General features: G+C 53.2%; 1 protein-coding gene across 3 annotated transcripts; it reads right to left on the bottom strand.

Annotated features, from left to right (window-relative positions):
• Nucleotides 1-66: 66 nt before the first annotated feature.
• WBP2 (WW domain binding protein 2) lies at nucleotides 67-7768 on the bottom strand. 3 transcript variants are annotated; one of them, XM_007091272.3, is made up of 8 exons: nucleotides 7413-7768; nucleotides 5227-5335; nucleotides 3960-4095; nucleotides 3001-3093; nucleotides 2216-2350; nucleotides 1901-2023; nucleotides 1360-1436; nucleotides 67-1253 (listed from the first exon to the last, which is right to left on the bottom strand). In XM_007091272.3, the coding sequence occupies exons 1-8, from the start codon at nucleotides 7469-7471 to the stop codon at nucleotides 1200-1202; spliced, it is 786 nt and encodes a 261-aa protein (XP_007091334.1). In that variant the 5' UTR covers nucleotides 7472-7768; the 3' UTR covers nucleotides 67-1199. The 3 variants fall into 3 exon arrangements, with proteins under 3 accessions (XP_007091334.1, XP_007091335.1, XP_042823443.1); XM_007091273.3 differs by lacking the exon at nucleotides 7413-7768 and adding an exon at nucleotides 7040-7227; XM_042967509.1 differs by lacking the exon at nucleotides 7413-7768 and adding an exon at nucleotides 5620-6422.
• Nucleotides 7769-11040: the final 3272 nt, after the last annotated feature.

Genomic DNA, 11040 nt, shown 5'->3' on the forward strand with positions numbered 1-11040 from the left:
GCCCTTAGCAGCCAGTTCTCTCTTCCCAAGAGATCACGCTGGTCACCACACACAGAGCCAGACAGGTCCAGTCACTTCATTTTTACTACTTCACATTTTCAGCAAACAAATCAAGGTGCAAACAGGGTTTATTTCACGTTAATATATTAACTGGTTGTTGTCTTTCTCTTTCTTTTTTTTTTTTTTTTGTCAAATAAATAGGGAATTCTCTTTAAATAACCATCTCCTCACTTCACGGCCAGTCCAGAAGCAAATGAGAGCAAATTTTAGTGCATCCAGGGGGCATATCACCAATTAGGCATGAAGCTTAAAGGGAAGAGGGCAGGGTGAGGGGCTGGTGAGAGGTCACGGTCAGCACACAGGTTCAGGCCAGGCCCCAGGGGTCAGGGCCTTTGTTCCAGCCCACCCAGCAGCCCCCAAATGGCATGATGGGATGGATGAACATGCATCCAGTCTGAGAAGCCCCTTCTAGAGAGAAAAGAGAGAAGGCAAAGGGAAACAAATGCCAGAAACACTCGGAGGGAAGCAGTGGGCTCTCTCCCCATCGCGGCGGCCTGGTCCTGAGGCGGCCCACCCCCCGGAAGCTCACGTTAAAGCTCCAAAAAGTCACAAAGCGGTGGCGACAGACGACCGAGGACAGGACAGGGAGGGGAAGAAGAGCGTGACCGGGGCTGGAGGCTGGCTGGGATTGGAATGTGGGCTGACAGTCCGGTTTCCATGGTTAGGCACAGACCAGAGTGGAGGGAATGTGAGGGGGGCCTGGCAGGGGCCCTCAGGAAGACGCGAGGCTGGTCTGAGGGAGTTCACGAGGCCGGGTATAAAGTGGATTCCAAAACGAGGGAGCTGGACTGCGGTACAGGAGGTGGCCAGAGAGTCTCCGTGGGAAGAAACTACTAGAGCAAGACGGGAACGAGGTGGACGCTCACGCTCCTGAACAGAGCCCCAGGCGTGGCGAGAGGGAAGCACGACTGAGCGGCGCCGACTGAGCGGGCTCTGAGCTATAGCTTGAGAAGCCGGGAGGCACGGCTCCCGAGTCAGGGGGGCCCCCCCTTCCCTCAACACCAGTCCTTGGGAAGTGTTTTATAATCACACCTGGAGGAAGAACAAGGCCCTTCCATCACCCCCCGAACCCCAGTCTCAGCCCCAAGAGGAAGGGAAGGGAAGAGTGACGAGGGGTGGGAAGCAGGGGTGGGAGGGGTCTACTGGGTCTTCTTATCTTCCGGGGGGTAGTAGGGAGGTGGCGGAGGCTGGGTCTGAGGAAGGAAGGAAGAAAGATCGCATTAGAAGGTTCACCACGAGACCAGGTCTTCCCACCCCTAAACCCCTGCATCTGGCCGCCCGCGCATGGGCCCTGCTCACCGTGGGCATGTAGACGTTGTGTGGGTTGCCCGGGTTGTAATAGGCGCTGGCAGCCGCCTCTGCCGCCTTGGCTTCAGCTGCGAGAACAAACACGCTTGGGCTAAGCCCCAGCGACAAGCCCTCCCCTCTTCCAGCTGTCCCTGGAGCTGTACTGAGATAGATGCCCCCCGCCAGGCGTCACCCCCCCAGCAGCTAGTGCTGCCTGGTCCAGTTTGGTCCTTTCCAGCTCCTTTACCCCTCTCTCCCCATGATCCCGCCAGGCGGTACTGCCACCATGCGGTTACAGACGACAAGACGATACAGGGAGACCTTCCCAGCCCCGGGGCACAAGGCTAGTCGGGGAAGAGGCTGGAGATGAGGGTGGAATCTAGACCCTCCCCAGGAGCAACCACACTGCTAGTCCTCGGGACTAGTCCAAGGCTCGGGGTCATTCACCATGTGGGGCTCCCGGCCGACCTCTAACTGTTCTCTGAGGCTCTCCACACAGCCACGGAGAGGGGAGGGCTGGCCCCCCAGGACTGCTAGCAGCCTAGGGCCTCACCTGCAGGGGTAGAGGGGACATCAGGGCCGCTGACCGGAGGTTCCATGGGCCCAGGATAGGGCGGTGGTGGGGGCTGCACATATCCCATGGCCCCGTCCATCATGGGGGGTCCTGGATAGAACTCTGCTCGGCAAGAGAGGAACAGGGGCCAGTGAGCAGCCTAGCCCCTCAGCTGGCAGCTCCCGGGCCTCTCCACCTTCTCAATTAGTCCTGAAGCAGCTTGAAGAACAAGTCTCCCCTCTACAACCCCCTGGCCTGGGTGGGGTGGTTAGTGGGTGGGTGGGGTGACGGGTGGGCAGCAAAGGACACACTCACCAGGTGGGGGCGGTGGATAGGGGTAGCCAGGAGGGCAGGGGTACATTCCATTGGCGACTGGCGGGGGAAAGACATAGGCCCCGCTGGGCATGTAAGAATACCCATAGGCTCCATTGGGGGCTTCACCTCGGGAGGCTATAAGTACAAGGGGAGAGAGAAATGAGTGTCGCCTACCGAGGGGAGCTGCAGGGTCCCTGGAATGTGCACAGCAGACATGCCTTACCCCGCCCCATTCCACTCCCCACCCACGCTGGAGCCAGCCTTGGTCAGGGAAGAAGTGAGGGGTCTGGATGGGGAGACAGGTCAGAGCCAAGGCAGGGGAGGTCAAGGGCAGGGGGGAGGGGTGGGCAGAGGACAGATGGACAGAAAGAGGGAGGTTCGGGGATGGGGTACCAGCCGGAGCCGGGGTGAGGCTGGGGGCGACGGCAGGATGTCTGCTGAGCACAACCCTTGGGGATTTCAAGTGTTAACGGTAGCTTAAAGGTTGGGTTTCATGTTTGTTTTTATGAGGCCACAGTAAAATGTCCTTGGGTCCAAAGAGCTTTGTCAAGATGTCCTATACCTGCTCCAGACAGGGCAAACCCAGCCTTCGAGGTACAGGCCAGAGTGATGCTAATTACAAGCTTTCTTCTCAATTCCCAGCCCCGGTGGGCCCCGGGGCCCAGAGACTTTCTCTCTCTAGTGCTTAAAAAATCAGAATAAAAAGTAAACCAAGTCAAATGCACAAACTAAACCCACGCGTGTCAGTGTGTCCTTCGCCCCGGGGGCTTTCAGACCCTTGATACCTTGAGATGCCACCTGTAGCATCCGTTGTCCAAACTCGATGGCTCCCCCTGCCGTGAAGGTCAACTTGTATGGCGCAGAGCCTTCCCAGCCACCTGGGAGGGGAACATTGCGTCAACAGCTCAGGAAAAGAACACAGCCTCAAGCGCCTCAAGAGACGGCTCTCTGTTCTCTTGGGGTCTCTGGCCAGTGACCTGGTGGCCTGCGGGGCAAGGGGTGGCTCTGCAGTGCCCGCCTCCTGCCCGTGCCTGCTTCGCTCTTTGGAAGAGGCGGCTCTTCTCTCTTGGAACAAGCCTGTTACCCCACCCCCAGCCGTGGAAGTCCATCAGCCCTAGAGCCTCCCACCCCCACGAGCCTCCCTGGGACAGGTTCACTCAGCAACAAGTGACGTTCAAGTTCAGAGCAGATCTCCCCTCCTGAGGGGCCTAAGGATGGACCCCTGGCCCCTCGAACCTGGCTTCTGCCAGAGGGGAACTGTGAGCGCCTAGAGACCAAGCTTCCACCTGGCTGGGTGTGAGGGGAAGGCCAAGTTCGACAAAGAAGTCTCTGGTGTCTGCACAAAAGCCGGCCACCAAACAGGGCGTCTCTGGTGGCAGAGAGACAGCTCGCTCTTCCTGGCTCCAGGGAAAAGGCCCTTCCCAAGAACCTGACAGCTAAACTTTGCACACATTCCCCAGGTCACGATAAGCATTTTTCTTCTTAGTTTTCAGTGACATAGCTGATTTTGCTCTGAGAATGTGATCGGAGTTGCTACCTTTAATGCCAGCATCTCCTAGCCCTTGGCCAAAAGCCACCTCTGCTGAACAACTGGCAGCCTGGGTGTTGGGCGTGGAAGCTAATCCAGAGCCAGGAAGAGGACAAGGCCAGGGGGTGATAAGGGTCCGAAGGGGACGTCTAGCAGAGGCGCGGCAGAGCACCTCTCCGGAAGCCCCATCCGCGGCCCGGAGCCTTCATCACCCACCTCCTGCTTCAGCCTTCACCGTTCCCTTGATGTAGTTTGCACCAAACACAGGTTGCTTGATCTCACAGTCCTTCATCAGATAAAAGGGCATCATGAAGGACTGCATGGCATCCCTTCCTTTGGACAGAAAGACAACCTGCAGGCAGAGAGGACGGGAGCCATCAGCACCCACCCCATGGCCCGAAGCCCCCCTCAGCTAGCACCTCCCGTGCGTGAGGGGTCTGCTCCCCCGGCCAGGGCCCAGCAGCCCCAGGGCGCTCGGAACCGACGAAGCTTCTGGAGAGCACTCTGAAAGTGAAAGGTCCCACGTGCAGCCTGGCTGGAGGCCGAACGTGGGTGTTCGTGGGAAAAAAGACGCCGTTCACAGCGTGTGTGAGAGGAACAGACCGCTCTGCCGTTTGAGTGGTGGTGAGGGGGTGGCGGATGTGGCACAAAAGTGCAGAGCGCTGGGGCAGAGAGGCAGGGGTAGGCAGCGCTGGCTTCCAGAGCGGGGAGGTGTAGCCCGACGGGGTGAGGTCCTGGGAGAAGGGGGCTGCCCAAAGAGCAGCAAGAGCTTCCCGTCCCGCACTCGGGACAACCCTCTGTTTTAAACCCGTGACTTCCATCTGTGGCTGAAGATGACAGAAAAGGGGTTTTGAGGCTCCCTTGTCTCTCTGCCAAGGCCCGTTGATAAAAACTTGAAGCTACGCCCCGCTTCCAACCGTCTTTAAATCTAACTCGTGGTAGCTACAGGCAGCGAACCTTTTTCAAGAATGGCCATTTGTCTTTCTCTGGAAGGCTCTCAGAGTCGGCCTGGGTAATTCTCAGGCCAAGGCCCATTCCGCAGTCTGGCACTTCTCGCTCTGCAGGGTTTTGCCGGGCTTTCTGCCCAGCTGGAGGCTGTGGCCCTGCTACTGTATCCTGTTTACCACATTTGTCACTCTGGATGTACACAAAGGCCTCGTGGGCTACTCTGACGGAAATCAAAGTAACAACAGCCTCTACTCCAGGCCGCAGTCATCCCAGCAGCGGGGACTGACCCAACAACACACAGATTTTACAGCAAAAGATCTGCAATTTGCATGGAGTCAACACCCAGGGGTCAGTTCAAGCTGCACAAGCAGTCTGATGGTTCTAGCGCCCAAGAGCATGTGACAGAAACACGGGGAGTGAGGAACGAACATTCACCAGGTTCGGAGGCCACTGGACTCACGAGGCTGACCTAAAACCCCCATCAGCGTCCAGGAAACACAAGCTTTCAAACCAACCATCACACTGTGCAACTCACCCGGTAAGGGGTAAGGTAGACGGTGCCTTTCTTGGTCCCTTTGAAGGCCTCAGGCACGTTCTTCATATCACTGAATGTAAGTTCCACATGGTCATAAGACATCAGGATGCTGTGATAAGAAAGGAGGAAAGGCCCTGATGAGCCAGTCTGGAGCCATGATCTGCTTTCCCCAGGGACTGCACCCCCCTGGTAGGCAGGTGTCCAGCGTGTCACATCTCTGTTTTGACATTGCTGCAAGGAAACCATTAATGTAGCCTTGGAAGGGAGGAGCACGGCAGAGGTCTGCAGAATTTCCCCAAGCCGCGCACACCCCCCACCCCCAGGTGACCACACCAGGGGAGCTGAGGGCTTTAAAGCCTTAACCCCGTAATCCCTCAAATCAGGTTAGATTACCTGGGTTAACTCTCCCATTTTCTTCTGAGTCCTTATTATAGGTGTTTTCTGTTTTCGCTGGTTTGTTTTTGAGTCCTAATACACAAACCCTTTAAGACGTGGTTCTATGCATCCCCAAAGGGCTCACTTCAGGGTTCCTTTAAAGCTGGGTTTCCAGACCTGGGTTGGCTGGGGTTTTAGGCCACGAAGCCCTTGAGATGATGGTGCGCATGCATTTTTCTCGGAGAATCTGTGGCTTTGATCACTCTCAAAGGGATTCATGACTTAAAAGAGCAAGGCTATTTTACACATGAAATTTTAAACACTAAACTTCAATTACTGTATACGCAATTTTTGGGGAAACGAGGCCAAAGCATTTTTGCAAACAAGGCACACTATTATTTAGCAGAATGGAGCCCTAAGCCAGGTAGGAGGCCCAAGCAGGATAGATACATTCTCATCCCACAAAGTCCCACTGAGAAAGAAAGAAAAATAGTCCCAGGAGATGTTACCAAATGGCATCAAAAGTGTTTTTCCGGGCCGGAGACTGGCTCTCACACAGACAGCTTACAAACTGGGAACAATGTGAGATTTCTCTGATTATAAGATAACAAGATCCAAGTTCACATGGTTCCATTTGTCTTCCCCTTCCTCCCAAATACCACAACTTTCTTCACTGGGGAGGGCTAAGTGGGAGAGAGGACTAGTACCAGAAAAGAGAAGGACAACTCAGAGAAAAGAGGTCATTACTAGGAACAGGCTGGTCCAGCAGACCTGAGCACGTAAGATAGAGGGGAAGTCAGTATTCTGAGGCTGGGAGCACCCCAGGCTTTCTCCTGACTCATCAAACATTTCTGGGTGCTGGCCTTAGCAGGCTACAAAGCTCTGATCGCACCAAGTCTCTTCTGGTGACTCAGACTCCTCCTAAACGCCTTCTGCCTTCAAGAAGCATTTCAGAGTCAGCATAGCTCAACCAAAGCTGGACGATCCAATTCTCAGTGCCCAAGGAGCCAGAGAGAAGCCACTGAGAGGTCCAGAGATGGGGAGAGAGACAGAACTGATGGGAGGGGTGGGAAGAAAGAACTCTTAAGTTGGGAGACCTCGGTTCTGGGAGTAACCCAAGTCAACATGCATTCGAAAGAAGCAGACAAGGACGGACACCGTGCCGGGAATTGTGTTAGACATTTGACAAGCACTACCTATTTAACGGCACCTCTGGGTCTCAGTTTCTCATCTGGAAACTCAGCAGTTCTGGAATATACTAAAAGGCTACATACTGATAGTTAAACCTATTGACTTCAGAGTAAAGACACCTTTCCTGGAATCCCATCTTGGTTATTTACAGCTCTGTGATCTCAGGCAAGTTACTCAACTTCCCCGTGCCTCACTTTCCCTACGTGTAAAACGTGTATAACAGTATGCTCTGCCGCGCAGTACTTACATATTAAATAAGATAGGAGAGAAGCAGGGCCTGACACGTAGTAATGTAGTAAACGCCCAGTAAACGGCAATTATTTTTGTCTAAGGCTGTTCCCATCTCTTGAAGTCATCGACTCTGGGAAGGGGGCTCAAGAACGACCCCGGGACCCTGACTGTCTCCCCAAGCCCTGTCCCCGTCCAGCAGCCCCACCCCCACCCGAGGGCTAATCGCAACCTCCTCCTCGACCGGCCCTCCTCCCGCCGGCCCCGCCTCCAGCCGTTACCCCCCCACCACCGCACCCCATCAGTTTCCCCTCTTCACGGGCTTATCCCCCACCACCCCGCCGCCCACTCCCACCCTTCGTTCCTCTAGGATCCTTCCGCAATGTTTTCACCTCTCTGTGTTGTTGACGATCACTCCGCCGCCCTCCGAGTGATTCTTGTTGAGCGCCATAGTCTCTCGGAGAAGGGTCCCGAGACTCCCAACGCAGTGCGCTTGCGCCTCCCTAGCGCCCGCCCCTAGTGGCGTCGTTCGTATTAGAGTCAGCCAATCACAGCTCTTGCGCGGAGGCTGTCCCCACCACCTGATCTCGAGCGTCACGTGGTCATAGTTTACTCACACTCCCCCTCCCCTCCGAGCTTCGCCTGCATCACAAACAAGCTGAAGACTACAGTTCCCAGAAGGCAATGCTCCTTCAATCGGCCTTTCTCTACGCCAGTGGAAGGATGGATTCTGGAGTTTGTAGTCTCCCAAAACGTAGGCCTGGGTTGACTCCCTTTATTGCTTGACTCAGCGGCCTGCGCGTTCCCCACTCGCCATCCCGTCTTCAAAGAGACCCAGAATGAACAGCTGAACACGCCACAGGGGAATTTATCATAAAGGCCCTGAGCTCAACAGTGCACACTCACCTAATAGGGGTATAGGAATCTAAACCTGGTGTGGGGAACGCTGAACAGCCACTTGCTGGCGCCTCTTTATTCACCCAACATTTATGGAGCCCTGAGTCTGACTTTGCCCCGGATTAGGGTAGTCCCTAGCCTCGTAAATGAGTGCAGGACCCAGTTCCAGGACATGGTGGCGGGCTGGCAGAGAGGAGCCAGGAAAAACTTCCATCCATGATTGAAGTCAGACCCACACTCTCCGAGTTGGGGGTGAGAATGTCCGTGCGGGGGGAGGGCTCGATGCCTAGACCTGACGCCTCCGCCAAACCCACCTTCTGAGCGGTAGCCACCGCACCTCCTGGCCGCCTCCACCGAGCTGGCCTCGCGGTGGCGCTGCTACTCCTGGAATGTTCTAGCTTACAGTCGGGCCAGCCCAGCAGCGTCCCAGCTGGAAGATTTAAACAAGACAGTAATTAAATGGAACTAGGCATAAAGCGAGACCGGCAGCCCCATTATATGGCTTACAAAAGAGAGCTGACTCATCTCAGCTTAGGACCCAGCGCTGGGCGGCGTCCACTGGGCAGCTGTAGTTATTATGAAAACTACCCCCACCTCTGAGTGGATCTTAAGGAGGAATCAGGGGGTCTCACTCCTCCCGCGGCGGTGCATCATTAATCTTACAGGATCAGAGTTTGATTTTATTTTATTTTTTTAAGGTTTATTTTTGAGAGAGAGAGAGAGAGAGAGAGGGAGAGAGAGAATCCCAAGCAGGCCCCGCGCTGTCAGCATAGAACCTGATTGCCAGGCTTGATCCCATGAATTGTAAGATCATGACCTGAGCCAAAATCAGGTGTTGGAAGCTCAACTGACTGAGCCACCGAGGTGCCCCTGGCCTTCTGTGAAGACTTGTGCAGAAGCAGGTGGGACTTTGCAGGACACGTGCAAGAATGATTGCATGATGGGCATGATATACTCTGCCCTAGTAGTTAAATTAATTTTGGCACATACAGTCTATGCAGCTGTTTGAAAAAAAAAAAATGAAGGCGAATTCTATGTGCAGATACAGAAAGATTGCCAGTTTGTTAAGTACAAACTGGTGTATAATCACTTCTCGGCCTTTTGGCTAAGATCAAGTGTAAGCACAAACCGGGTGTGTAAATATGCTTCAAAAAAAAAAAAAAAAGCTTCTGCTCGTATTTAAATTAGGATCTAGATCTAGATCTAAAATTTCTGGAAAGAACCACCAGGCATTGTTTTTGGATTACCCCACTGAGGCATGGGTCTGGGGAATTGGGCAGGCTGGTGACTCTGTGCATTTGTTGTCTACTTCCTTGTAATGTTTAATTGTTTGTTGTGCACATTCTAAATATTAATAACAAATTTCAAAAAGAAAGCGAAATCCACCCAGTAAAGGGTATGCAAGAATGGCAGCTTTGAGGACCATAAAAGGGAAGGTGGGGAACCAGTTCGGTCCCATCCCCCCCACCCTTTGAGGAACTTGATTGGTCACAGAGGCAACTGGAGGTTTTGTGGGGCCTAAAGCTTTTGGAGGCCTTGCTTAGAGAACTAAAATACACAATCCTGAAAACACAGCATGTGGCCATGGTTAGGCCTCTGGACAGGAGAGGAAATGTGTTGAAGAGGAAGTCAGAGTGGAGAAGAGATAGCAGGCTTAGCTGAGTCCAGCTTCAATGTTTGGCTTTTCCAAATTTAATGAAAACATATGACCACGAGGCGCCCAGCTGGCTTGGTCAGTAGTGCGTGCGACTCTTGGTTCTCGGGGTTGTGAATTCGAGGCCCAAGTTAGGTGTGGAGATTGCTTAGAAACAAAATCTTTAAAAATGAATAAAATATTTAAAAATAATAATAATAAAATAAATGCATGACACGTGAACATAGTGTTAGAATCTCCCAACTGTGAAAGGGGCCAGTGGTTTCCAGCACCCATGCTGGGGGGCTCGAGGGCAATTCATTGCTGAACCAAGTCAGCAGCAAAGCGCCCCATGTCTGGGCCCAAGTCTCAGAACTCAGACTTCTGCCTTCGAGTCCACACAGGCTCTGCTTGTTTCCAGAAATGATCGCTCTCTGCTGAGCTGTAATCCCTCCTGATCTCCAGCAAGGAGGAGCTTCCCCCCCCACCCCCCAGGGAAGCTTCTTGAGTGGTGCGCTAAACTAGGGCCCAAGTATGCCTGACATACTGCTCCCTTCGCCGTAGGACAACCCCGTGGTGGCCGGTCACCTCTGAAGGCCCAGAAAGCATCATGCAGTTGCCCTAGCGAGCAGGACAGATACTATTTGTTCTGAACAAATAATCACTCTCTATACGTGCCACGACATTACAAAGTTTGGGGAGTTTACCAGATGGTGGATTTCTCTTTTCTTTTCTTTCTTTCTTTCTTTCTTTCTTTCTTTCTTTCTTTCTTTCTTTCTTTCTTTCTTCTTTCTTTCTTTCTTTCTTTCTTTCTTTTTCTTTCTTTCTCTCTCTTTCTTTCTTTCTCTCTCTTTCTTTCTTTCTTTCTCTCTTTTTTTTTTTTTTCCCCCGACCCCATAGTAGGAAATACATTTTAGGAACATCTGGGTGGCTCAGTCGGTTGACTTTGGCCCAGGTCATGATCTCAAGGCTCACGAGTTCAAGCCCCTCATCAGACTCGCTGCTGTTAGCACAGAGCCTGCTTTGGAGCCTCGGTCCCCAACCCCCCCACCCCCCTCCCCTCCCTCTCTCGTGCTCTCTCTCAAAAATTAAAAAAAAAAAGAAATACACTTTATATCAGGACAGAAGTACACACAGATGTATATTTCATAAGTGCAGCTGGAAGAGGAAAAACCTGTTTGGGTCTGAAAGAGTAAAAATCAGCTCAGACTAAAACAGAAAAGAGCAGCCCAGCAGTCAGGCTGGGAGGAGAGACACAGATAAAGCCTACAGCAAAGCTAGCAGAAAACATGGTTTTCGCCCAAGCTCATGCAGCTGTTATAAGACAGCTTGATGATCCCTCTCGGCGACTGCTGCATCCTTATTAGGGATACCCCTAGACGGGCTTTGCAATTTCCAACAATTAGTGGGCGTGCCCCAGAGCTAAGCTGCAGGGGGAGCGGCAGAGAAAAGAGGAGAGAGAGAATCCCAAGTAGGATTCTCACCATCGG

Source organism: Panthera tigris, chromosome E1 (genome assembly GCF_018350195.1).
Source record: "Panthera tigris isolate Pti1 chromosome E1, P.tigris_Pti1_mat1.1, whole genome shotgun sequence".
In the NCBI taxonomy this organism is placed as follows: domain Eukaryota; kingdom Metazoa; phylum Chordata; class Mammalia; order Carnivora; family Felidae; genus Panthera; species Panthera tigris.

Bases quoted from the DNA above. Each gene is read 5' to 3' on its own strand.
- WBP2 (XM_007091272.3), bottom strand. From the start codon at position 7,471: ATGGCGCTCAACAAGAATCACTCGGAGGGCGGCGGAGTGATCGTCAAC. The intron at 4,096-5,226 runs GTGAGTTGCACA...CTCTGCCTGCAG, and splicing joins TCTACCTTACCCCTTACCGG to GTTGTCTTTCTGTCCAAAGG. The intron at 3,094-3,959 runs GTGGGTGATGAA...TTCCCCTCCCAG, and splicing joins GGTGAAGGCTGAAGCAGGAG to GTGGCTGGGAAGGCTCTGCG.